Source organism: Octodon degus, unplaced genomic scaffold (genome assembly GCF_000260255.1).
Source record: "Octodon degus isolate 3935 unplaced genomic scaffold, OctDeg1.0 scaffold00028, whole genome shotgun sequence".
NCBI lineage: Eukaryota > Metazoa > Chordata > Mammalia > Rodentia > Octodontidae > Octodon > Octodon degus.
This window is the reverse complement of record NW_004524604.1, coordinates 19,487,513-19,513,907: the sequence shown is the minus strand read 5'-3', so window position 1 is coordinate 19,513,907 and position 26,395 is coordinate 19,487,513. Positions and strand designations below refer to the sequence as shown.

The 26,395-nt window shown below is 45.3% G+C and overlaps 1 protein-coding gene across 1 annotated transcript in view; it reads left to right on the top strand.

Annotated features, from left to right (window-relative positions):
- The window catches only part of Grk7 (G protein-coupled receptor kinase 7), a 32,724-nt gene extending 8,572 nt beyond the window's left edge, over positions 1-24,152 (top strand). Inside the window, exons 3-4 of the mRNA XM_004629224.1 lie at positions 16,925-17,199; positions 23,816-24,152. Of these exons, the coding sequence (XP_004629281.1) occupies positions 16,925-17,199; positions 23,816-24,152 (612 nt within the window). The remainder of the gene's footprint in view (positions 1-16,924; positions 17,200-23,815) is intronic.
- The last annotated feature ends 2,243 nt before the right edge of the window (positions 24,153-26,395 follow it).

Sequence of the window (26,395 nt, the reverse complement as noted above, 5' to 3'; positions counted from 1 at the left end):
CTGAGTCATTATGTAGGTTAAGTTACTACCTAAAATCATGCCACTAATGTGTGATATGAGCCCTGGTACATCAGTTCAAAAGCACTTCCAGGCCTGAGGGTGTAGCTTGGTGGTAGAGCCTTTGCCCATTTTGCTATAAAATAGAACAAAAAGTTGAAAAATACACATTTTAAACTCTGCCTCATGCAAGTCAGCCCATGGCCTATGATTTTTGATGCTACATGAGTTTAGCACTCAATAGAACATGAATGGAAGGCACTCTAGGCCCTCACGCCATCTTCTTAGAGATATCTGCCCCCAGGACAGCCCAGTGAAGGAAGAGGAGAGCACACAGGCCCAAGTGACACAGAAGAGTCCTAAGAACACCAGGAGGCCAAAGCAGAGGAGCCAATTGACAGGCACAGGACACCGGTACCCAGTATAGGAGAGAGCACCACTCTAGTTTGCCTTCCAGTGGATGTGGAAGTTCCATTGCCTCTGAGAAACCCTTCGTGCTCTTCCAAAACCATCCCTAGTGGTCCTCTGTCCTGGACCTGCGACACACTGGACAGGCTCTGTTCTGAGTTGCAGCCAAGTATAACATGTCTGATAAATCAGCTGCTATCTTAGCTGAGTAAGTATATGTGATGGCATTCACATAGCGGCCCAGTGCGGTCTGATATGGATGCAACCCAAAGCCCAGCTGAACCTCTCACAAGAAGGTCTAAGAAAGGAGCACTCCCTGCTACACAGCACATGACAGTGAGGGGCTTCTCAGAACGGGCTCCTACAGCGGGCCAGCCAAATGGGCACCTTCCTAAGAGAACTGTATAGCTATAAATGTAGGCATTAAAAATAAAAAGACCTCAGGTGATGGAGAGAGCTCAGCAGTCTAAGTGCCTGCCTAGGCAAGCACGAGGACAGCATGTGGTACCAGATTCAACCCCTGGTACCACATTCTATGCTAGGTACCAAGATCGGACGTGGTGGCGCATGCCTGTAATCCCAGAAGTGGGGAGGCTGAGACAGGAGGATCATTATGAGTCTGAGATGCATAGCACAACCCTGTACCACATAAATAAATAAATAAATTTTTAAGAATTTTTAAAAGACTACGTAGAAATTAATGAACTAGAGAATATAAAAGATGCAAAGTTAGTTATTTGAAAGACCAACAAAACAGCCAAGCTGTCCAAGCAAAACAAAAGGCCACAATTACAAATATCAAGGATTGCTTTGTTGAACTATTTCTCTTTGCTTCAAGGAGGAATAGGTTCCAGAAAGACATAAGCTATTTCCACATAGCTTTTAGCAGAAGACTAAAAGTGGTTCTGCTAAAAGTGTTTTAAGAACCAGAAGTGGCTTCTGGTTCTTAAAACAGCCAAGCCAGGGTTTTCTCTGCACCTTCTCACCTGCTTTGGACACCAGCCGTCCCTCACCTCTTCAGGCCCCAGTGTGGCCATGTCTTCTTTTGTTCTACACTTCAAGGCAGACCTTAAACAATTTAATAACGACTCATGTTCAATATTGTGGAGAAGTGGGCCTATGCCTTTGGAGAAGGGTATTGCACACACTCCTAGAAGACTGGAGAAAAATGCCAGAGCTACAAAGGAAGTATCCAGGAGGTGAGGTGCTAATTGGACAGTGTAGCCCCCCTTGTTCCTTCAAGACACGTGATGTGTGGCCCCAGCCACTGTCTTCAGTCACATTCCACAAATGTGGCAAGAACTTCTTACTGTGCTTAGCTGACATCTACCTGTACACAGGGATATACCTGTCATTTTTAAGAGACTCTGGACAAATGCATGAGGAAAGCTGGGGAGGAGGAGCTCATACTGGAATGTTTCAAACTCAGCATTCTATTTAGAGAATAGCAACCTTCAGATGCTATGAAGAATGAGTCATTAAAACTTACTATTTCATCAGAAATGAGAGCAAAATTAAAACTGACCCCAAATCTTGTCATAATTTAGATACCCCTTGTTCTACATTGAAGCCCCTGACCAGCCTCTCATATTCAGAGGAACAATGGACAGTCAGGCTGAGCTAAGGGGAAGAAGATGCAAATACGTGGGCCAAAGCCTGAAACAAGAAAGAGAAGGTAGCAGTCCAAGGAAACTTCTAGTTGTATACCCACAGAGGCCGTAGGAACAGGAAGAAGGAATTCAATAATACGTGATTTTATTTACTTGGGAACTTGGCACCAAATATAATGCCAGAGACATACAGATAAGACATAAGGGATTTCTAAATGATATCTGAATGTTTCCTTAGAAGTTTATATTAACATATATTACAACCATCCTGACTGTGTCACTCAGCTTTCCACTGCTGCTACAAAAATCCACAAGAAAATCATCCTAAGGGGAGGAATGGCTTATTGTGGTCATATTTTCAGTCCATGGTCACTTGGCTCTGTTGTTTTAGATATGTGGTGGTACAATGACAGGGCCAGGGTGATGGTTTAGTGGAATAAGTGCTTCCTTGGCAAGTGCAAGGGCCTGAGTTCAATCCCTGGTTCTGCCAAAACAAAAACAAAGACTATGTTATGATAGCAAGAGTGACCAGGGAAGACTGTTCACCCCCAGGGCAGTTGGAAAACAAGGGGGTGGGGCAATGTCCCCTTCAAGGCCATGCCCTCAGTGTCCTAACTTCCTCCCACTAGGCCCTGCCTCTGAAGGTTCCACAACCTCCCAGTAGTGCCATCAGCTGGTGACCAAGTCTGCCAATATCAACTTCTCGTGGACACTTAAGAAACCATAACCACCTTGCCCTCAAATTTTTCTTTTTCAAAATTTACTTCTGGGGACTGGCAAGATAGCTCAGCAGACTACACCTGCTTAGGCAATCGCAGGGACTGGGGTTCAATCCCTGGTACTGCATGTCACACTGGCCCCACCCCTGGGCCCACTGAGCCAGCCACAGAGTCTAGGCATGGTGGCTCATGCCTGTAATCCAAGCACTGAGGAGGCTAAAAACAGGAGGATCACTATGAGTCCGAGCTGTGAAGTGATGTACAAAATACATTTTTTTAAAATAAATAAAAATTTACTTCTGAAAACTAATGTAAGAGCCACACATTCTGGTCACTTCATGATCATGACCAAAGTGATGACCATCATCATCATCACTGACCAAATTTAATTTAGTAACTTTTTTCACTGCTAGAAAAGAAACCCAAAACCTGTGCATATCAGTTTCACTCGTTGCTGGGACAAAATACTCAACACCCAAAATTAAGGAAGGAAAGGTTTATTTAGCTCACAGTTTGTGGAGGTTTCAGTCTATACTGGGCTGGCTCCTAGGAAGAGTGACACATGGCAGAGAGCAGCAGGTCATGGCAGCAGAAAACTGGGAAAGAGCAAAGAGAGGAGCAGCAGCAGCTGCGGCTTCTAGCCAGCCTCTCTCCCCTCCTTATGTTATAAACAAGCTACCCTGGGGTTGGGGGAGTAGAACTCATACAGTGTCCATGCCTTCAAAAACTGGACTTGATTCCTGACCTCGTGGCCTTTACTAATATAATTCCTGACCTTGTGGTCAAGGAGATAAAATTTATTTACTCAAATGAATGTGACATTTTAGTTATAATAAATTCTGGGGGAAAACGATATAGAGGCTCATAGAGGAGGCACTGACTTAGTACGTGAGAATCTGAAAGTTAACCACGTGGGGCTGTTCCCTTGTATCAGGACGCCAGTTAGGACTGGTGCAGCAGAGCAAGTAGATGGTTTCTCAGACCAGGTCCCTTGGGTCAGTCTCCAAGACAGACTTAGCCATTGCAGGTGTGTTGGGGGCGCTTCTGTGAGATGCGCTCACAAGAAAGGCAGGACTGGGCAGAGGGAATGGAGGCTCTTGGTGAGGGGTACTAAGGCCTCAGCCAGCCCTTCGGGGAGCTCTGGTGCTGGGAGGGCCCTGCTGAGCTGCTGGGCATGCCTGCGGGAGGCCGTCAGTGCCCCTGAGGAGCTGCCATGGAAGGGAGACAGATCCTTGCTGCAGAGGGCAGCTGTCCAGGAGGGCTGCAGCTGTGAGCCGCGCAACTGAAGAACCAACCTATCACTGACTGTGCCACCTACAGGGAAGCATAGAAGGAAAACGTGAAGCCTGTTCAAATATCAGGAGAAAGGGCCAGGAATTGAGCTCCATGACACAACACCTGTCTGGCAAGGGCAAGGTCCTGAGTTCTAGTCCTGATACCAAGAGTAAAAAAAAAAGAAAAGAAAAGAAAAAGATCAGGGCTACTTGCCTCCTGGTTTGGTTCAGAACGAACATCAGGAAAAAGCTTTTTCCTTTCATGCTCTGCTTTACAGCCTGTCATGGCATCTTTTCTCAAGTTCAAGGCTAGCCTGGGCTACATAGTATAAATTTCTCCACTATTTAATGGTATCTCCCTGGGGATTCCGGGATAATCAGGGGGTGGAGACCTGCACTGGCACTGCCCACAATAGGACCCAAAGAAGCAGGTGCCTGCCCCCAGCGGCCCGGTGGATGAGCTGAGCCACTAGGCTCTGAACACTGCGTTTCACGTTAGAAGCACGAATTCAAAAATGAATCATTACAGATGTCAAGACAGCTACTGCCCAGCATGAAGCCCTCCGTGAGGGTGTTCTCAGCCCATGGTTCTCCCTGAGGAAGACCCTGGAAGCCGCCTGGGTCCCAGAAGTTGTGTGGCAGTAGAAGAGCAACTCAGGCAATGGAAAGAGCCAGCAAGTCCCTGTGGCTTGGGGGAAAAGAAAAGGAAGCCACAAAGTGAAAAGCTCCCAGCAGGGGCAGTGAGGTTGCCGTGAAGATAGAGAGGTGGACGGGGGCCAGGGCACACCAGACCTTGGGTTATGGCTTATAGCACTAGCAGCCTTTGAAGGGATTTAACAAAGGGGGCAATATGCTCAGGATTTTGTTTTGAAAAGATTATCCCTGCTGAAGTGAGAACAGATTAGAAGGGATTTGGGTGGATTGTGGTCATCTGTAATCCCAGTATAAGAGGGTGTTGGCTTCGGCCTCACGGAGGGCAGTGGGACAGAGCGCAGTGGGAGTGTTCAGGAAAGATTTCCAAATGAACAGTGTCCCAGATGGTCTGGAAATGGATCAAGAGAGAACATGTCAAGGATGGTTTGTTCACATGCTTGTAATTGCAGCACTCAGGGGGCTGAGGCAGGAGGATTGCTGCAAGTTCAAGGCTAGCCTGGGCTACATAGTGAGATCCTGTCTCAAAAAACTAAAAGGAGGGGAAAAAAAGGTTTGTTAGATAAGGATGTGTCACAGACTTGACCCTGAGTACTGTATACAACAGGGAGCCCAGCCCAGCAAACAGATCCATGGGTCTTCCTGAAGCCCCAGGAGAGGGAAGCAAGGATGGGTACTGACATGTCTGAGGGTCACCCAGCCCAACGGGAAGACTTTGCAGGACTATACTAGCCACTTTCCATCACTGGGACAGAATATGCAATGCTCATGATTTAAAAGAAGAGATTTCTTTGGACTTCCCATTCCTGCCACGGTCATCTGACTTAAGGCAGAAATGGGGTGGTGGGCGGGCTGGCAGAGGACAGGAGCTCATGCCCTGGCAGCCAAAGAACAGAGAGCAGGGGAGCCACGACAAGAAATCACCCGCCAGGCCCACCCCCAGCAGCACCTACAGCTGCCGCACTCCCAGACTCAGGCAGCCTTGGGGCAGATTTGGGGCATAGTTTGGATCTAAACCCTTAACAAGAGGAAACAACAGCTTGCTTGCGTGGGTGCTGGGCAGGTGGCATGGGAGGAAGAGTGGGCGCGGCAGAGAATGACCTCAGCCAGCAGCTCTCAACTGACGGCAACTTTGCCAAACCTGCAGGGGACGTTGGCTGTCTGGACACATTTTTCTTATCATTATTGGCGAAGTATTACTGGCATTTAGTGAGTAGGGGACAGGCATGCCACAAAAGCCTTACTATGCACAGCGTGGCCCAGAACAAAGACTGTGGGCCCACAGTGTCCCCAGAACCACAGCTGAAATACTCAGGCAGAGATAAAGGCCCTAAATAAAGGACACCTGTGGCCCAGGGCGCAGCCACAGAAGAGAGCAGCTCTGCCACGGCCTGGAATGTGGGGCCACAGGTGTAAGGGTGACAATGTGACTGGAGAATGCAGCAGATGCCAGGCACCAGGAGCTGGAGGTGTGAGACGAGGGCATTTGAACCCAGTGCCAAGAGTGCTAAGAGCTAGCAAAGGCTTTCAAGTAGTGTGTGGGAAATATACCCATACCAGACCAGACACAGCTTCTCCAGAACTTGGGAATAGGAGTCATTTCTAGCTCTAGATATGGAAGGGTTTTTCCCTGTAAAGCAAGCAAACAGTTCTGCAGTGGACACCAGCAGGTATCCCTGAATTGAATTCAATTCTGACACATAATGAAGCAATAGTGTCAGAGCCCACAGGTTGGGGTTGGGGGTTTAGCTCAGTGGCACAGCATCTGTCTGGCAAGCATGAGTTCGATTCCTGGCACCATCCCCAAAGAAAAGATCCCACAGGTCAAAGGCTCAGTCCCCTGCTGCACCTTAGAGGCTGACTCCAGGTGCCTTTCTCTGGCTGTTTTTCCTGTGCTTTTGATCTACTTGCTATAAACCGAGGTTCCCACCACACCCTTCCTTGGCTTGATTGATATGCTCAAGTGACTCACAGAACTTAAGAAAACACATCTACTGGTTTAGTATAAAGGACACTACTACAAAGAATATAGAATGAAGTGATGCCTCTTGTGGGGTGTGGAGGAAGGGTGAGGAGGGTCTGCACATGCCCCTCGTGGGCATGGCACTTTGGGGACCTCCCCACAAGCACTCTGATTCCTGCTTTTTTGTTGGTTTTTGTACCAGGAATCAAACTCAGGACCTTGAGCTTGCCAGGCGAGTGCTGTGCTGCTGAGCTATCTCCCCAGCTGACTCCCGTTTTTATGGAGACCTTACTGCACAGGCATGACTGAAGCATGGACAGCAAGGTCAAAATGAGATTGGACAAAAATTACATCTAAGGCTAATAGCCATGGGGAAAGGGGCAGCAAGGCCTGCTCATACAGAATGTCCAGCACTCTTTCCTTGGGGTCAGGGACACAGTCCATTTTGATATGAATGGCTCCTTTCAGGACTACTACTGTCAGGCAAGGTGGCTCAGAGTTTGCTGGACCATCTTTTTGTTTGTGCTGAGAGTTGGCCCCAGGCCTTGTGCATGCAAAGCACCTGCTCTACCCTGGAGATCCACCCCCAAGCTCAGAGAATTTCTCTATGGTCACTAGTACTCAGGCAGGTGTGGAGAGGGGAGCTCTTCTGTGACCTTCTTTGGGGAAAGAGTGATAGGCCAGGAATTAAGAAGAAGAGCTAAAGCTGGGAAGAACAGCCATTGCTGAAGGACAGTCAGAAAGAGGGAGTAGTTATGAGGTTAAAAAGGAAGAGAGAGTGACTGGAGATGCAGCTCAGAGGCAGAGCGCTTGCCTCGAATGCATGAGGTCCTGGGCTCCAGCCTCAGCCCTGGAAAAAGAAAAAACAAAGGAGGAGAGTGAAGCAGAGACTTGGGGAACTGGAGGGATGGCCACACTGGCGGTAGAGCTATGGGGATTAGGTGAGACTCAGCTACAAGGCCTGCAGGTGTGGCAGGAAGGGCTACTTGACCAGAACATAGCCAAATGGTGGTCACATTGTGGAATTTGGATCACATACAGCCAATGCCATGATCCTCAGGGCCAGTGAGCGAGAGAAGCTTCAGTGTTGCAATCCTGGTTCGGCCATTTACACTGACTGCTGTGTACAGATGCGTAAGCTGGTCTGTCACATGGGGGCACCCACTGAGGAATGGGAAGGATGAGGGCTGGCATCCAGCCACAGCTGCATGAATCTAGCTGCAGCACTTGGGCTGCAGTTCCAACTTTATTGGCCTTGGATCCACCTTGGGGATTAGTGGAGGGCACTCCCAGGTGTGTGTGGGTGGGTCACGGAGGCGTGGTCCTGGGGTCTGTATCCAAGCCTTCACCCCTGGCACTGTTCCTCTGCTCTCCTCAGCTGCGCAAACTGAGCCCCTTTGTTCAACCACACCCTCCCCCCCACCCCATGTTTCTGCCTTGAAGTCAGATGACTGTGGACTGCCTGTGAGCGCGACTAAACCTCTCCCTTTTTAAGTTGTGTCAGGTATTGCATCTCAGCAAAGGGAAAGCTGAGGCCTGCACAGCCACTCAGAGTTCCTTCTAATTGGCACAGACATGCCACCCGGGCTGGCCACAGCCCTGCATATGGTTCCAAGCCAATCAGGCCTTCTCTCTGAGTCTGGTTAATACTGTCTGTCTGATAGGACTGATGAGAAAGGGGAGTAAGAAACAAGGTAGGGCTGGGTAGAGCTCAATGGACACATACCTGCCTACCATGCACCAGGCTCTCTCTAAAGCTCATGGCATTTTAAAGGCTTCTGGAGCTTTCTTCTTAGTAGCTGTACCAGAGCCAGTCATGGGGAAAGCAGTGGCTAACACCTATCCTAGCCGCAAGTCAACCACTTGACGGCCACACAAGAAATAGTTGCATGAGAAAAACAAGAGCCAGACCCTCCGTCATGGTCTCCACTGGTGCAGTTCTTTTGACACTGCAGGTGCGCAAGTGGCCTTTGCACCTTTGTCTTGCTCTTGGTCACAGGGAATTGGCAACAGCCCAAGGCTGCAACTGAATGGCAGCAGGCAAAGAAGCAGCTCACATCTGTGCTTAGGGGAGGCACCACAGTTAGCCTGTAGGGCTTTATTTATGAGGCTTAGAGGCACCCGGGAAAACATGCCGCTGAGATTTGTAGAATTTGAAGCCACAGAACAGCACTCAGATGAAAGATCTTAGCTGATGATCTCCACTGTGTACGGAGGGCATCTTGAAGGCTTCTGGGGTTTTCTTTTTAGCAGCTATTCCAGACCTAGCTGTGGGGACAGCAGTGGCTCACGCCTATTGGCAGTCTTGTGGGCCAGGCCTTGGGAAAGTTCCCAGTGTGTTTGATGGCTTCCCTCATCACAGGGCTCTGAGATAGGACTGAGAGAGGTTGAGTAACAAGCTTGGGGTGACCTGCTCATCACTGGTGGCTCTGCAGAAAATATTATCACAGGCACCCTGCTTTGGACCCCTGGAAGGGGGACTCTCTCCAGACCAGCCTCCCTGCCCAGGAAGTAGCCGGCAGAAGACTGTCGCTGTGCTCCAGTGCACAGGGTTTGGCCGGCCTGGCCCCAGCTCCGGGGCGGGTGGAGCCTCGAGCTCGGTCCCCTGGGGTCCGAAGCCCACATTCCACCGAGGTCTGCAAAGGCCACCGCTTAAAGGCGCAGAGGAACAGCTGGGAATGAGAACAAAGCGGCCAGGCCCCCCTCGGAGGAAGGAAGGAGTGAGCCCCAGGAAACAGCTGATAGCGCTAAGCTCAGCTTGTTTTTTTCCTCTGCTCAACAGTTCTCCTGCCACGGCAAACAAAAGATGTACATTTTGATTTCTTCTTCTGTTTGGATTGTGCTGTCGGCCGGGTCTGGCTTGTGATGAGCTGGGGCAGAGGCATCCGCGGGTGGATTCTGGCCCCGCTGGCTGGCGAGTGCGCGGGAATGGCCCGGCTGCCTCCGCTGCCTTTCCGCAAACCTGCCTGGCCACGCCGGGAGCCCCGCACCCGCACTTCTGCTAAGGATGCTACGTTTTCAGATTTAGTGAGAGCTTGAGGTTTACCCGTGACCCTGACCTTGGAGGACCTGTAAACAGGCACAGGACCCAACTTTTTCTGAGGGCATTAAACCTGTCAAGATGTGAGCTGCACCTTCGTGCCACAGAAAGCCCCTCCCTGGGTTCACCTCCGAGGTCACAGCCCCCCTGACCTGAGACTCTTACTGCGTGGCTCCAATGGTCCTCGGCTCCTCGGCTGGGTATTAACAACCAGGCAAGTCAGGGGAGCCAGGGTGCAACACAGCAATGGAGTCGGCATCTGGAAGGTTCCCAAAGAGCCAGATTTTAATCCCACCCAAAGTGCCCACCTTCTGGGACAAGCTGGACAGCTGTAGGTGACAGGTGGCCCCTAGGACAGGGGCTGTCTTTTTATTTTATTATTATTTTTTAAATGTATTTGGAACAAGGTCTCACTATGCAGCAGCTCAAACTCATAGTGAGCCTCCTGTGTCAGCCGCCTCAGCGCGGGATTGCAGGTGTGCACCACCACGCCCAGACTCCGTAGCATGCTTGGGGGAGGGGGGCAGCGCTGCATGTGGTGCCAGGGATTGAACCCCTCTCACCACGCTTGCCTGAGCAGGTGTTTAGTCCACTGAGCTATCTTGCCGGCCCACAAGCAGGCTTCTTGAGGTTACTGAACTAAAGCAACCTCTTGCTGTTTCGTGGGGAGTGATGTGGGTGGGATGCAGACGTTGCCCAGCTTCCTAAACCCTGTGAGGACACTGCTGGACGTTGTGCAAGATACATTTTGTTTCGCCTGACTGGGTGGATGCTGGCTGTGTAGATCTGCCAAAGGGCACCCAACAGCAAAACAAAATGAAGGAGGAGGGAAAAAAGACAAAACACACAGAAAACCCTCTACTGAAAGGTCTGGCCTCTGCTCTTGGGTAGCCCTGCAGCCAGGATGATGGCAGCTCTGGTCACGTGACCAGTGCGCCACCCTTGGTAGCTACGCGGGTTAAACTAGCAACCAGAGGTCGGCGAGCCTGGGCCCCTCCCTGCTGCTTGGCGCGCGCGCTCCTCCCACCTCACCGAGGAGGCCGTTCACAAGCAGAACACAAGTGGCACAAAGGGCAGGCAATTAATTGTTTCAGCTGGAGGCTGTGATGGAATGTGGGTGCTTAGCGTCTGGCCTGAGCCTCTAATTCCGTTCTCCTGGGTGAAATAGCTGCACTTCTCAAGGAGGTGATGCCCTTCCACATTCCACGGCTGACTTTTTCTGCCTGAATTCACCAAAATATGAATTTAGTTGAGAAAATTACTTGGAATGAACCTACAGTTATGCCGCCTTGTGCTCTTGCCGTGAGACTGGGGGACCAAAGGCTGTGCAAATGGAAATCAATTATTTCTGTATTTCCTGAGGAAGGAGAAGAGTTGTCCCAGAGTGTGGTTCACTTTGCATGACCTTATTTGGATCTAAATCCCAAGAAACAAACCTCAAAAGGTCTAAAGGAAAATTGGGGTTGTACGAACATATCCAGATAGTTGTAATATTAAAAATTTCTTGAGTGAGATAATTCTTTTATCTGGTTTTTGCTTCTTATTTCTTTGTAGTACTGGGGATTGAACCTAGAGTTGCTCTACTATTGAGCTACGTCTCAGCCCTTTCTATTTTTTATTTTGAAATAATCTAAGTTGCCTAAAATTTGCATATCTCTTGCCTCAGCCTCCCGAGTAGCTGAGGATTATAGGCACAAGCCTCTGTGTCTGGCTGTTTTGTCCTTTTTTTAAAAAAAGAAAAATGATCTGATCTTTTAGAAATTGTTAAAACAAATGAAGGATACATTAAATTTGTGATTCCATCCCTTTTGTATATGTTTGCAATTTTTCCCACAATAAAATACTCATGAAAAATAGAAAGAGTTGGGGGGGGGATAAAGTTCCCTCCTAAAAAAGGAAGAAAAAGCAAAGAAATGGAAAAATAGAAGCCAAAGGTAACAAGGACAAGTTCATGGTTTACAAAAAACGAGAAGAGACAAAAGGGAAGGGAGACAACGATCAAAGAATCCCATAGCACGAGAGATGTCCCGCTGCAGATGGCTACGGTTGCTGGATGGAGGGGCCAGCTCCTGGCCAGCACTGCAGGTGGGAAGGGCGCACTCCAAGGTGCCAGCCTGAGAAATTCCGTCCCACCGAGGGACTGGGCTTCAAGCCGCACTTGACTCCTGGCACCAGGAGGAGACAGGAGTGGGCAGTTGCATTCCTCTCTGCTCCCGCTGAGCTTCTTCCTGCGCCCGTGCCAAAGGAGCTGCAGCCCCTGGGAACCATCAGACAGTCTGGGGTCCCTCAGTCATTTTCTTCCCCTCTACATCCTATTTAAAAGAAAAAATAGAAAACTTTCAAGCATAAAGAAAAGTTAAAAGAATTTCACAGCAAGTAGCTGCAAAATACCTAGTGCCTAGAATTTTTCATCAGCATTGACATTTTTAAAATTTATTTATTTGGTGCAGTGTCTCATTAAGCAGCTCAGACTTCTAGTGATCCTCCTATCTCAGTCTCCCCAGCGCTAGGATTACAGGTGTGTGCCACCATGCCTGGTTTTCTGGCCGGCACCTCACGCCTGGGGTTCCATGGCCAGCAGAGCATGCAGTACTGGGGATTAAACATGGGTCCTTGCATTTTCCAGGCAGATTCTTAGATTGCCAAGTTATTGCCTCAGCCCCAGCATTGACTTTTTTATTTAGTTAGCTTGGTAAGGGATTTGCTTATGTTTTTGTTTTTAGACAGTCTTTTTAGTAGCCTGGAGTGGCCTTGAACAGGAAGTGATCTGGGATTACTGCTGTGGGCCACCACCCCAACTGACACTGACACTTTTAGTACTTCAATGAAACTATAATTTCTGCAGTGGAATTATAATTTAAGTGTCAGAAAATCTACCCATCATAATAAAAATAAGCGATTTTTAAAAATCTACCCATTAAAGTGTACTGGTTTTCAGTGTATTCACAGAGATATGAGAAAATGACCACAATTTTAGGACATTCTCTTCACCTCCATAAGAAACTACATACTCCTTACGAGCTGTTCCCATTCCCCCCATCTATAAATATCCACTAAGTATTTTCTGCCTCCATGGACTTGTCTATTTTGAATATTTTATATTATCGTAATCAGACAATATATGGTTCCTGGTGACTGGCTTCTTCACTTACCATATTGTTTACAGGTTATTCATGTTGCAGCACAGATCAGTACTGCGGACCTTTGTTTGGCCAAAGAACATGCCATCGTACGTTGTTAACATCTCACTAGGTTGGCCTGATCACATTTGCTTGCTCTATGTCTTCATCTTCTGTCCATCCATTTAATCCACTTTGTATTTCCAAATGAGTGCACTTCCCTCTTTTATCTTAGCATCTGTGGCCTGCACACCTCTCCAATCCTGCTCAAGCCACCGAGGTACAAGGGATTCTGGGAGCTGGTATCTTTAACCCCAAGTACCCTGTAGTAAATTTCTTACTCCATCTCTTGTAAATGCTCCTTATATGGACAGCCTTCTCAGTATGATAGATACTTCCTTATGATTCAGCTTCTTTGTGGCTTTTCAGTGAAATATCCTCAAAACACACACACACACACACACACACACACACACGCAGACATGCACACACGTGCACCTCCCTTATTTCACACACTATTATACCGTTTCCTCTTCTGTATTGAATTAACCTCTTGACCTGTCTCTGTCCCCATCAGTCTCTAAATTCTCAGGGGCAGGGCCAGGCTTTGCTGTATCTTGGTGTTTCTGGAACTCACTGTGGATATGGCTTAATAAATGTTTGCTGGCTTACTAAATGTCACTGTCCTTGCTGTTGTTTATTTACCAAACATTGTTTGGGCATGTGGCAAGTGAGGCCCTGTAGTAAGTGTCTGGGTTTGGATACAAGAATGAGTAACACTGTGCAAGGCCTCAGAGACTCCCTTTTGTCTGGACAAGATGCCAAGACAACAGATGTGAGCCAGGACTGTCCCAGGCAAACCAGAACATATGGTCCCCTAAATTATATGCCAGCAGTATCATGCTGATTCATGCCCAGACTGTTAGCCCCTAGTCCCTTCCAGAAATGTCTTGCTTGGGCCAATTGCTTTTCATTAATGCTTGAATCATTTATGCTTTTCATTGTTGTTATCCATGCAGAAACTATCCTTGAAATTTCATATTCCTAAAGCATTACATATACTGGGTGTATGTAAAAAAGACATACCATTTCTTAAGAATTATACAGAAAGAAAATCACTTTTCAACATTTTTTGATGAACTGAATCACATAGGTGTAATCAATGTGTAAGTACCATGATATATTTATTACCAAACTGTTTGATTTTCTGTACTTTTTAAATTTTTTTTTTTAATTTTTATTTATTTATTGTGTGTGTGTGTGTGTGTGTGTGTGGCCAGCTCAGCCCACCAGGGGGCGCGGCTGGCTGGCATGTGGTGCTGGGGGATCGAACCGCGGTCCCTGTGCTTTGCCAAGCTTGTTTCAAGTAGGTGCTTTAGACCACTGAGCCATCTCTCCAGCCCTTCTGTACTTTTTAAATTAACTTTTTTGGTACTTTCTTTTTTAAGAGCAGAATATTTATTGGGGGAAAGAAAGCTTCTGTCCAAGACAGGAACAGAAGAGGAACTTGAGCAGGTTATCTCCCTTTGGTACATTTTATTTTAGTTTATTATTTTATTTTTTTGCAGTTTTTGTGGTTTTATTGAAGCACAAATAAACATGCACACAGGCCATCTACTCGTTTTCTTCGCTGCGCAGCCTGGCATTGGGATTGGTGACTCGGATGGCTAGCTGCGCTGTTCTTTCCACAATGGCCTTGTGGTTCTTAGAGGAGACATTGTGAGCAGTCTCTGCACAGTAAGACTTGTTGCACATCAGCAGCACCTCCAGCTCCTTAACATTGTGCAACAGGAACTTCCGGAAGGCCCTGGGCAGCATGTGCTTTGTATTTTTGCTACTTCTATAACCTACACTGGGAGTGAAGATCTGGCCCTTGGACCTTCTCTGCACCCTGCTGTGGATGCCTCTGGGTTCCTGCCACTTTGCTTAATTTTGACACATCGGTCTGACTGGTGCTGGATGAACTTCTTGGTCCACTTTTTAATGATCTTGGGCTGCACGAGGGGTCTGAAGGCCGCCATGGTGCCAAGTGGGAGATGGCTGCCACCTCCGTAGGTAGTGCTGAGGAAGAGAGTCCTTTGGTACATTTTAGGTATGCACCATGAAAGCATTCATCATAGGAAATTTGTACCTGTACATAATATTTCTTGATTTTTCTTTTTTTCCCATTCCCCTCCCCACTTAAACCCTTCTTCCCTTCCTATTTATTTATTTATTTATTTTATTTTTGAGACAGAATATTAGTTCTGCCTGGTCTCAAATTCACAGCAATAATCTTGCCTCTTGCCTCACAAGTGCTGGGACTACAGGTGTGCACCACCACACCCAGCTTCCCCTCTTTATTTACAAAAGCTTTGTTTCTATTTTTTCCTTCTATTTTCTTTTTTTCCTTTTCTCTTCTTTCCATGTCCCCTTCCCTCCCTCTTGCTCTCCTCCCCATTTCAATATTTTCTTCCTACTTCACATTATCTATTATACATCTTTATTGTCTTTATTGATGGTCCTTTTGGTATTTCCCCCTTGAGATTCTTATGAAAAATGGGTCCCTTAGGGGCCAGGGAAATGGCTCAGTAGAATAAGTGCTTGCCTGGTAAGCACAAGGGCCTGAGTTCAAAATCCCGGGTCCACCCAAAAAAAGAAAGAAAGAAAGAAAGAAAGAAAGAAAAATGGGTTCTTTTTTTTTCTTCTTCTTCTTTTGAGTCATTTCTTTGCAGTTCATACTGCAAACTTAGATAACCTAGTTGAAGAACAGGAACACTTTGATACTCCATCTTCCCTTGTTCTATGTCATATTGCTCTCCTAAAATTCTGAGTTCATTTATCAAGCCCATTTATCTTTTCCCCACATTTCTGACAATAATTTAAATTATGTTAATTCACTAACAAAAGCTTATGGTCATTTTAGGACATTCTTTGTTTGCATTTTTAATTGCTACGGGACTTACTCTGCATTTCAACCGAAAGCAATTACAGTTTTTGTGAAAACACACTATGATATAAATATATACTTTATTATTATTATTATTTTTTTACCTAAGGTCTTTTTTTTTTTCTTTTTTTAAATTTTTTTTATTTATGTGTGTGTGTGTGTGTGTGTGTGTGTGTGTGTGTGTGTGGCCAGCTCAGCCCATCAGGGGGCGGGGCTGGCTGGCATGTGGTGCTGGGGGATTGAACCGCGGTCCCTCTGCTTTGCTAAGCTTATTCTAAGTAGGTGCTTTAGACCACTGAGCCATCTCACCAGCCCTATATACTTTACAATTACATGGTATGTTACAGGTATTTGTTAAACATTTGTGGAATGAATGAATCCATTAAAATCAGTGCTGTCACAAAAATATAAATACCACATGACTCTACTTTCAAGAGGTAGCTAGAATAGCCAGATTCATAGGGACAGAAAAATAGAAGGACAGTTGCCAGGGTTGAGGAGGGGGGAAGAGTTTGAGAGAGAGACTCCTTGCTCAGCTGTGTGAATGAACTCAGCATGATCAAACTGTACACTTATAGTGGGGAAGATGGTCAATTTTACGTTGTGTGTACTTTATTACTTGAACATATCGTTTCACTCATTGATTATTTGACGTATCTTGTCAATATAAGCATACGCATTCTATATGTAGTCTTCCCTGTTAAATCTTAGTATTTGCTCAACTAAAATATCAATATTTATCATTTAATGTGGAGATTGACAGGAAAGACGTGTGGTGTCAGCATCACGACACAGCAGAGTAAGTGTTGCAGAGTGGATCACACTGTACAAACATTCAGTATTAGGAAGAAAGAGCTTAACCTTAAAAATCTTATGTATCTATTTTTCTATTATCTTTGAATCTTTAAAAAGGCAGAGCTTAGGTGATCGTAGAAATAGCCCTTGAACTTTTCATCATAAAAATGAGATGAGAGATTTATTTTTTTAATTTTTAATTTAATTTAATTTTGCTTCAAAATTAGCCCATTTGCTTCTACAAATTGCATTTTTCAGAGTGGCCCAGGGCTGCACCAGAGGCTGCAGGGAAGCCCAAACAAATTAGGGTTCCCTTAACAGGATAGCAAAGTAGAATAAGTATTGGGTTGGCAACAAGCAGTGTCTGTTGCATTCCCCTGAGTGTTTTTGTCTTGTTTTGGTGTTCGTTGGGGGCCCAGGCTGGAACCAACGGTTACATGGCTCCTGAAATCCTGATGGACAATGTGAGCTACTCCTACCCTGTGGACTGGTTTGCGATGGGATGCAGCATTTATGAAATGGTCGCTGGGCGGACACCCTTCAGAGATTACAAGGAAAAAGTCAGTAAGGAGGAGCTGAAGCGAAGAACCTTGAAAGAGGAGGCCCTGTTCCAACATGAGAATTTCACAGAGGATGCAAAAGATGTCTGCAGACTCTTCCTGGCCAAGAAAGCTGAGCAGCGCTTAGGAAGCAGGTAAGTGGACATCAGCATTGCAGTGATGGCTTTGGGCTTGTGCCAAGATTTGCAGTTCAGTATTATTATATTCCTAATATTATTTTCATATAATATTAAGCATTTATGGTTAAATATTTCTAAGGCTTTCAAACACTATAAGCAGTTGATATGGAAAAAGCTACAAAATATAACTTACAGGGAATAAATGAGGTGCAGAACAATTTTCATTAAAAAAAGAAAAGAAAACAAGGGAGGGCTTAGGGCCATAGAACACTTGCAAAGCAGGCACAAGGCCCTGGGTTCCAGGCCTGGTACCAAAAACAAATAGAAAAGAAGAACACATAATTCAAATGATTGCATAAACCATTTCCAAGAGCTACAAAGGATTTATACAGTTGGGTGTGATGAAGGCAAACTGGAGACTGGTGATTAATGTAAATGAAGACTTTCATTCTGTATCTTTATTGCAGGTAAAGCAGGTAATAGCTCAAATATGGAGCTATTTGAATGAAGTATACATTCAAAAATGACTAAAATGAAAATTTTAAAGACCTCAATCATACCCCCAGAAAATTCTGCCACCTTGGAAAGTCGCCCTTAAAATTCCATTAATTACTCAACAGAGATTTAGTGACATGGGTGTGATGGCACACACCTATTAGCCCAGGTACTTGGGAAACAGAGACAGGAGGACTCCTTGAGCCCAGAAGTTCAACGCCAGCATAGACAACATAGCAAGACACATAGCATACCTCAAAAAAAAAAAAAAAAAAACCCAAAAATTAAAGATGAGTGACTGCATTATGCAGGGAGAAAATTAGATTTATATAGATTGACATCCTTGCTCTACAATATACTGAGCAATTTATATCAAGTAATAGAATCTTTTAGTTTTTGCTATGTAAAATGAATGATCTGTGAGGGTGGTGGTGAATTTAAAATATTAATTTGATGAGGCCATAGGACCCAGGTTTTGGTCAAACTATATTGTAAATCTTTCTGGGCAGGCTTTTCCTTGAGATTAGTACTTAATGTGGTAGGCACTGAGTCAGACACCTGACCCTCCATAATACAGGCAGGCTTCTTGCAGTCAAAGGCATTAATAAAGAAACATCAATCCCGGGGCCGGGGAGATGGCTCAGTGGAATAAGTGCTTCCCCAGCAAGCACAAGGGCCTGAGTTCAATCCCCTGTTCCAAAAAAAAAAAAGAAAAGAAAGAAAAAGAAGAAGAACCATCAATCCCTCTAGAGTTGTTTTAGTACTCAACTCATCCCCGGGTCTCCAATCTGCCAGGGACCCTGCAGCCTCTGGATTCCAGGTCCAGGTGGAGGAGTGAGTCCTTAGGATGAGCTGCCTCTCCCCTCTTAGGCTCAGTGCTTTGGAAGCTACAAATTAAACAGAAAGTATATGAACATGAGACAAAAATTTTTTTTTAAAGGATTTTTTCTTTTACATTTATTTAGTGTGTGTGTGTGTGTGTGTGTGTGTGTGTGTGTGTGTGTGTACAGTGTGGCCAGCTCAGCCCACCAGGGGGCGCAGCTGGCTGGCATGTGGTGCTGGGGGATCGAACCGCGGTCCCTGTTTTTTGCCAAGTTTGTTCCAAGTAGGTGCTTTAGACCACTGAGCCATCTCTCCAGCCCATGAGACAAATTTTTACTAGGCACTTAGGCATGACTTTAAAAAAAGTTAGAAAGCCTGGAGTAGTGGTACACACCTGCAATCCCAGCACTTGGAAGGCTGAGGCAGGAAGATCACTGTCAGTTGGAGACCAGCATGGACTACAAAGTGAGCCCAAGGCCAGCCTTAACTGCAAAGGGAAACCCTGTCTCAAAAAGACAAAATAATAATAATAATAATAATAATAATAATAATAATAAAGAGACAGAATTTGGAATATATACACCATCTTAATAGAGAAAGAAAAAAAAATAGAGAAAGAGGAGAGGGTCAAAAACACTTAAGGGAAAGCAAATGATTTTTAAGAAAGATGAAGGAGCCCATAGAAGACTAGGTGGAAGGCATAATAGCTTTCACTGTTTGGCACGGCACTGGTCATCTCCAGTCACTCTTTTCTACTGGGACTCTTCAGAGTGAGGATTTGTTTTAGCTGAATTTTTTGGGAATGCTCTGTTTTAGGCACATGAGAGAGTATAAAACCTATGTCTCTTAACTCTCAAATTCCTTCACCTCAAACTGATTTTGAAGCAGGACACAGTGGCACACATATGGTATCTTAGTACTCTGAGAAGCTTAGACAGGAAGATCTCAAATTTCCTCCACAGTTAGTGGAGGTTTCAGTCCATACTCAGCTGGTTCCAAGGCAGAGGGCAGCACTTCATGGGGGCAGAAAACAATGAAGAGCAGAGGAGGAGCAGCAGCTGCGCAGCTATCAAGCCTCCCACTGTTCCTTCCACGCTGACTGCCAAGACTACAGCTTCTCAGAGAAAGTGGCGGGGGCTGATGCGAAGATCCAAACTCCTTTGAAGTGGCCTGGCTGCACCAATCAAGCTCCTCCAAGGAAGTGGGGTGGGAGGTGTGAAGCCTTCCTAAACCCCTTGATATGCCCTTTTAGTGCTGAGTCACTCAAGGGTGGGCCCTCACCCCCACCCCCCAGGGCCTAGAATGGCCAAGGATTCAGCCAAGCTTCCCAATGTATCAACCACCACACCTTGAGAGAGAGGAATAGAAAAAGGGAGTGAGACTGGAGATGTAGTTCAATTTGGGAGCCGGGGATGTAGCTTAGCAGCACTACGCCTGCCTGACAAGTGCAAGGCCCTCAGTTCAATTCCCAGTGGGGGAAAAAAAAAAGATTGTGGGTTCAATCCTCAGTACTACAAGATAATCTTGATGTTTAGTAGCATATCCTGGATCCCTTTTACTTCCTACTGACTGGGATATTTTGAGATTCTGATATGATATAGTGAGTAACTAGAAAGTGATAGTAATTATTTTTTATTTATTCTAGCGGTAATAGCAGATAATATTCTGATTAAACTATGAGCTTGAAAATCTTAAATTGCTTAGATTAAATTTCCAAACTAATCTATACACAAATACATGAGCTGGAGATGTGGCACAAAGGCAGAGCTCTCATGAGAGGCCCTGGGTAGATCCCCTACCACAAACATATTCTACATAGTTTGATAATACACCGTGTGTGTGTGTGTGTATGTGTGTGTGTGTGTGTGTGTGTGTAATTACAAATATGGGGTCAGGTACTGAGGCATACACCTATAATCCCAACTACTTAGAACCTGAGGGTAAAGGGTTACAAGTTCAAGACCAGCTCAGAGAACATACCAAGACTCATCTCAAGAAGAAGAAGGAGGCAGGGGGGAAGGAGGGGGAAGGAGGAGGGAAGGGGGGAGGAGGAAAAGGAGGAGGAGGAGAAGGAGGAGGAGGAGGAGGAGGAGGAGAACAACAACACACACACACAAACACCCATATGAAACTTATGGCCATAAAGTACTGACTGATTTTGAATATAACACAAGTACTCAAGAAGCCAAATTACTCTATTCTGAGGCTCTCTTAGCTTGTAATGTCCTTAGTATAGAGTCAAGCTTCTAATTTTTTACCTGATTTTTTTTTCTTTTTTTCAGGGATAAGAATCCAACCCAGAGGGCCTTTCATATGCCAGGCAAATGCTCTACCATTGAGCTACACCCCTAGCCCCAACCTGATTTTTTTTTTTGTAAATAACCAAACAAAATTCCTTTGTAATGACTTTCAGAGCATAACCAATTGGCCAAATGAACTAGTGAGCACTTTGAAATTAGATAGAATTCTACCATATGTAGAATTAAAATATGGAACCAATTTTCCTGTGTAGATTTCAACACTGTATTGGTGAAGTCAAAAATAATCTACGATCTGATAATAAGGAGAGTCCAAATCTCAGGAGCTTAGAACAGAACAGACACAAAGTCCCATTCACCCCAAGCCAGTCCTGGGTCCGGCAATTACTGGGGCACAGCTCTTCCCAGTGGTGACTTGGAGACCTAGGCTGCTTCTGTCTGAGCTCTATGGAACCTGTGGCATCCAGTCACTGTGACAGGAAGAGGAAGCAGAGAGAACTTGAGGCACTTTCTCCTGCTTCAGCCTGTGTGTGCCACACTCCATACATCACCCCACATGTGTGTCTGTCTCCGGTCTGAGGATGAAGGAGCTGTGAGTGTCCTCTTTGCACCCAGGAAGGGGAGGGAACCCAAATATGGTGGTCACTGACAGCTCCCAACGCTCTGGAGGTCAGGAATCTCATGCAGTCCCTTTGGATGACTTCCCTGAAGTCACACCCACTCCCTTGAATGCCTCCTTCCACAAATTTGATTCAAAATCTATCTCAGCCTGCCAGTTAGTCAGTCAGTCAGTCAAGTCAGGCAGGCAGGCAGGCAGTCAGTCAGTCAGTCAGTCAGTCAGTCAGTTAGTTAGTGAAACATATCAGGTTTGGACCCAGGGCCTTCTCACTAAGCTACAACCCATTTTAAATTTTTTGAGTCAGGGTCTTGCTACATTGCCCAAGCTGGGCTTGAACTCATTATCCTTCTGCCTCCCAGAGGGCTGGGTTAGAGGCATGCACCACTGTGCTCAGTTCTGTCTCAGTACTGTAAATGCACTCTCGGTTTATGAGATGGAATGCTGCTATTTCAGGAAAATGTCACCTTAAAGCTCTGGATCTTTGCTGGAAGCTGCCTCACTCAGTAGAGCCCATGTATAAAGTATTTGTTGCTGTGAATGTTTTGAATAAAAATGTTTACAACATTACAAAAAAGGCATATAAGGAACAGCTGTTGAGTGAGAGACCTTTCCAAGGTTTTCATGTGGTTTCTCTGTATTTTTAAAAACTCAATCAAATGAGATAAGGCAGCAGTGTCCTCCAAAGCCAAGACAGATGTCTAGACAGCATCTTAGGAGGTGGAGAGAGCAGCACCCTTCCCACCTGCTTTCACAGGCTTGTGAGACACACCAAGCCCTCTCCTTCCCTAGCGTCACTGAAGACGACCTCCTTCAGTGCTTTCACCACTGCCAAAGTTAATCTGGCAGAGGAGTTCAAAGCTCTTCGGAGCATCTCACCATCTCCAGGCAGGGTCATCTATGGTGTTTTTCAATAAAATCAAAGGGAAAGACCACTTAGGTTTTTTTGCAGGCTTTCTTTAATAGTTTCTTCTACTGATAGTTCAGTAGAACAGCAGCAAATAATGGTCGAAGTGAGTGACTTCAGGGCCAATACTGCGGTTGTAGGCATCTTGGCAGACCAAATCCCATGGTGTGGTACTCACATATGGGCAGATGATATCTTTGCTTCATTAACAGTTGGAAGAAATCCACCATCATCTTAAGGTGTGGTATCACAAGAGCCTCTGCTTATGTGCTGAAATATATTCCACTCCAACAGGCAAAAGCCTTTGCCACTTTGTGTTTCGGTGTTATTAAATATGCTGTCCTTGATGGCCTCTCCTATTGTCTGAGGTATCAGCGTAGAGCCCAAAGTGACCAGCCTCTCAGTGGCCCAGACACTAGAGTTGGGGTGGAAGTTGGGAAGCCCGGTCATCACTGGTGGCGTCAACAACCATACTTGTTTTGGGAAAAATATAAGACAGGGATCCTGTGCCCCAGCGTCATCTAGCTGGCTGAGGAACATCAAGGAGGTTTCACAGGGGCCTGTGAATTCCTCATGTTTGTAACTTTCTGCACAAAGACTGTGGTCATCGCTGTGAAGACTGGCCTGGAACGTCTCAGTTTCTCTCAGTAACTCTCCCTCAAGGCTCTTACCCCAAAGATGTAAGTCACACAAACACCAGCTCAGTAGGTTCTGATAAAGGGCAGGCCTACATTTGCCCCATCTTTCAGTAGATGGGAACTTTGTGCCTTTTGGGTGAAAAGAGACACCTCACCCCTCACCCCCATGCAGCTCTCCAAACCCAGTGGGAAGTGCCCCACAAGTCCTGGCTGGCTTTGAACAAAGCAAGGCCTCAGTCACAGAGTGACAGACAGACAGACAGATGAACACGCACCAGATGCCTTTAGCCAAGTTCTTCTCTTCCATGGTAAAATTCCACTATAATTTTTCCTTCAAAAAATACACTTAGGGCTGGGATTTAACTCAGCAGTACAGCACCTGTCTTGCAAGTACAAGTTTGTGAGTTCAAGTCCCAGAACAAACATAATAATAATAATAATAATAATAATAATAATAATAATACTGCACCTATATTCTCTAGCTTCCTCAGGTACGTGGCTATTTATGAGTGCAGAAACAAGTTAAACAATTAAAACTATAGGCACCAGGAGTAAAAACTGTAGGCAAAACAATTAAAACTATAGGGAATCAGACAGTGTTCTTGTCCGCTGGTTCAGTATAGTGGTGTAAGTGAAGAGCTAACATTGTGAGAGCTAGAAGCAGGACCTGAGAAATGTCAGCTGAGGTCACTCTCACCACTAGGAGCATCTTAGCTGAGCCTAGCCTCTTGTCATCTTACCTTATTTTTCAAAGTCATGCTTTCTGTCCTTAAAGTGTCTTTGCAATCAAAATGAAATGCCTCATGAAAACAGTTGCTAATCACTAGCTATTGTTAGAACATTTCTTATTTCTATTCGTTAACTATCTCTGGCTGAGCTTTTCCTTCTTTCACAGAACAGACTCTGATGATCCCAGGAAACACCCTTTCTTCAAAATCATCAATTTTCCTCGCCTGGAAGCTGGCCTTGTCGAACCTCCATTTGTACCGGACCCTTCTGTGGTTTATGCCAAAGACATTGATGACATTGAAGATTTCTCCGAGGTGCGGGGGGTGGAATTTGATGACAAAGATAAGAAGTTCTTCCAAAGATTTGCAACAGGTGCTGTCCCCATCGCGTGGCAGGAAGAAATTCTAGAGTCAGGGCTGTTTGAGGAACTGAATGACCCCAACAGGCCAGCAGGTTACAAGAAGGGTAATTCGTCCAAGTCTGGCGTGTGTGTGCTACTGTGACTTGTCCCCTCTGCCAGCCGGAGTCTGCTGATGTTATTCCTGAAAGTTTCTATGTGATGGAAGGCAACTGACCCATAAGAAGGGACACATCACTTGGAACAACTCAAAGGATGGTGGGCAGCCTCACCACCAACACATTTTTTTTCTTCTTATTTTCCCCCATAAAAATTAGTAAAGTCTCAGTTTTCATCAAGGGCTGGGAAAAGGGACAGTCGGGTGTATTTTGATAAATTAAAGGAGTGAGTCCTCTGCCACCGTGTCTCTGAACTACACAAAGTACTAAGAACAGAGGATGGAACTCTGCAGTGTACCTGGAAAATAAGAAAAATGAGCATTTGCAATTCTTAGTAAATAATCATTTTAGTTCTTCTTCATTTGTATTTCTCCTCTCTTCATCTTTCAGTATTTCTTCTCCTTCTGTACTTATAAAAGAATTTTGAAGCTAGAAATAAATGTTCCCGATGCGCTCCCCTTGAAAGGAGTGGGCTGTAATACTTCGATAGTATTTCAGATTACACATAACTTTCAATTATATCAATAGTCTTTTTCATTTTTTCACTTTTTGGGGAAAATAATTTAATATCAGATTGTTGAAGCTCTTTCCCCTCCCCCCAATACTGGGGACTGAATTTAGGGCCTTTGCACGGGCCCACATCCCTAGCCCTTTTTTAATTTTTTATTTTGAAATAGGTCTCACTAACTCATACATTGTCCAGGTTGGGCTTGAATTTACAGTCTTCCTGCCTAGCCTCCTAGAGTGCTGGGATTGCAGGCATACGACACCACACCCAGCTGTCAAAGCACTATATATGTAAATATTCGTGAAGGGACGGTAGTATTCTGTTATTGTGGCTGGGTATTTTAAGCAATGTGCTATAAATTGCTTATATATGCAATTACATCTACCATCTGCCATCGGTTCCTAAGCTTTGCTGAAACTTGGAATCACTTAGGAATCTTTTAAAAATACGCCTGACTCCCACTCACATGGGTTAGGATCCATACCCCACATATGGGGTACAGTCTGGCCATTTCGATTTTCCAAAGCTCTCCAGGGATTCTAACATACAGCAAAGTTTCATAAGTACTGCCCTATATATTTATGTTATTGCACATAGGTCTAGTATTTGCTATGCAGAACTGTAATAAAATACCTGAAGCAATCCACTTATGAAGGGATTGCCAGGCCCAGGAATTAGCTCAGTGGCACAGCACCTGCCCACAGAGAGAGAGAGAGAGAGAGAGAGAGAGAGAGAGAGAGAGAGAGAGAGTGTGTTTGATGTAATCTTGGATAACTAATCAAGTTTTATGGAGAGAAACACTAATAGAGTTATGTTCCATTATTTTATCTTCTCTATACCAAAGGAAAATTTGAAGTTGTGATATACTTAATATTCCCCTGTGCACTATGTAGAAGTGTCAGGAATCACTGTACTCCCTGAGATAGAAAGTAATTTGAAAAAGCTGCTTGAATTCAAAAGAAAAATCCCATCACGGTAGCCTCGTACTGATCAATGTTGAAGGACATTCTGGGGGAAGAATGCGTAGAGGAGTACAGCGAGAGCATTAACGTGGCCCCACCTGGAAGCTGCCCTGCGGTCATCAGTGGCACTGCAGGTGAGTTTCTTATACTGATTTCTTATACCCAGTTAACATTAAGGTTTCCTGTTAGGCAGAAAGAGTTCAACTATGACCCTCAGTCTCCTTAATATGGGAAAACATTTCACACTGGCTGCTTCCCACACTGTGACTTCCCCTACCCTGAGTTTTTAATAATTCATCACTTTAATGTTTTAACCTACAATGAAAAGTTCTTTTAAAAAATCACCTGTAAGTTTTCATGGCTTTTCTAGCTATTGGGATACTTTAATTGAAAAGCAAACGAAATGTAGATGAATTGTACATAAAAGAAAAAGAAATTATAAATCTATCATATGGAATGGGAATGCTAAGACTGAAGAAAAAGAGTGGGAGACTAAAGAATTAATCAGAATGAAACAATTTTCACCTATGAATAAGAAAGTCTTTTGATAGTGCATAAGTAATGTCCCAGTTATGCGCTCCACGTACTCAGAGTCAATAATTTCTACCAGTCGCCGATAATGATCATCTAAAAGCATTAGCTCCCATGAGCAGTGCGCCTGGCATGGCTCAACAGGAAGCTGCAGCCCTCATTTCCAGTCCTGGAGTCTCAGGGCAGAGGGCTTGGAGAAGCCCTTTTCACCTCAGGGATTCTTAGTGGC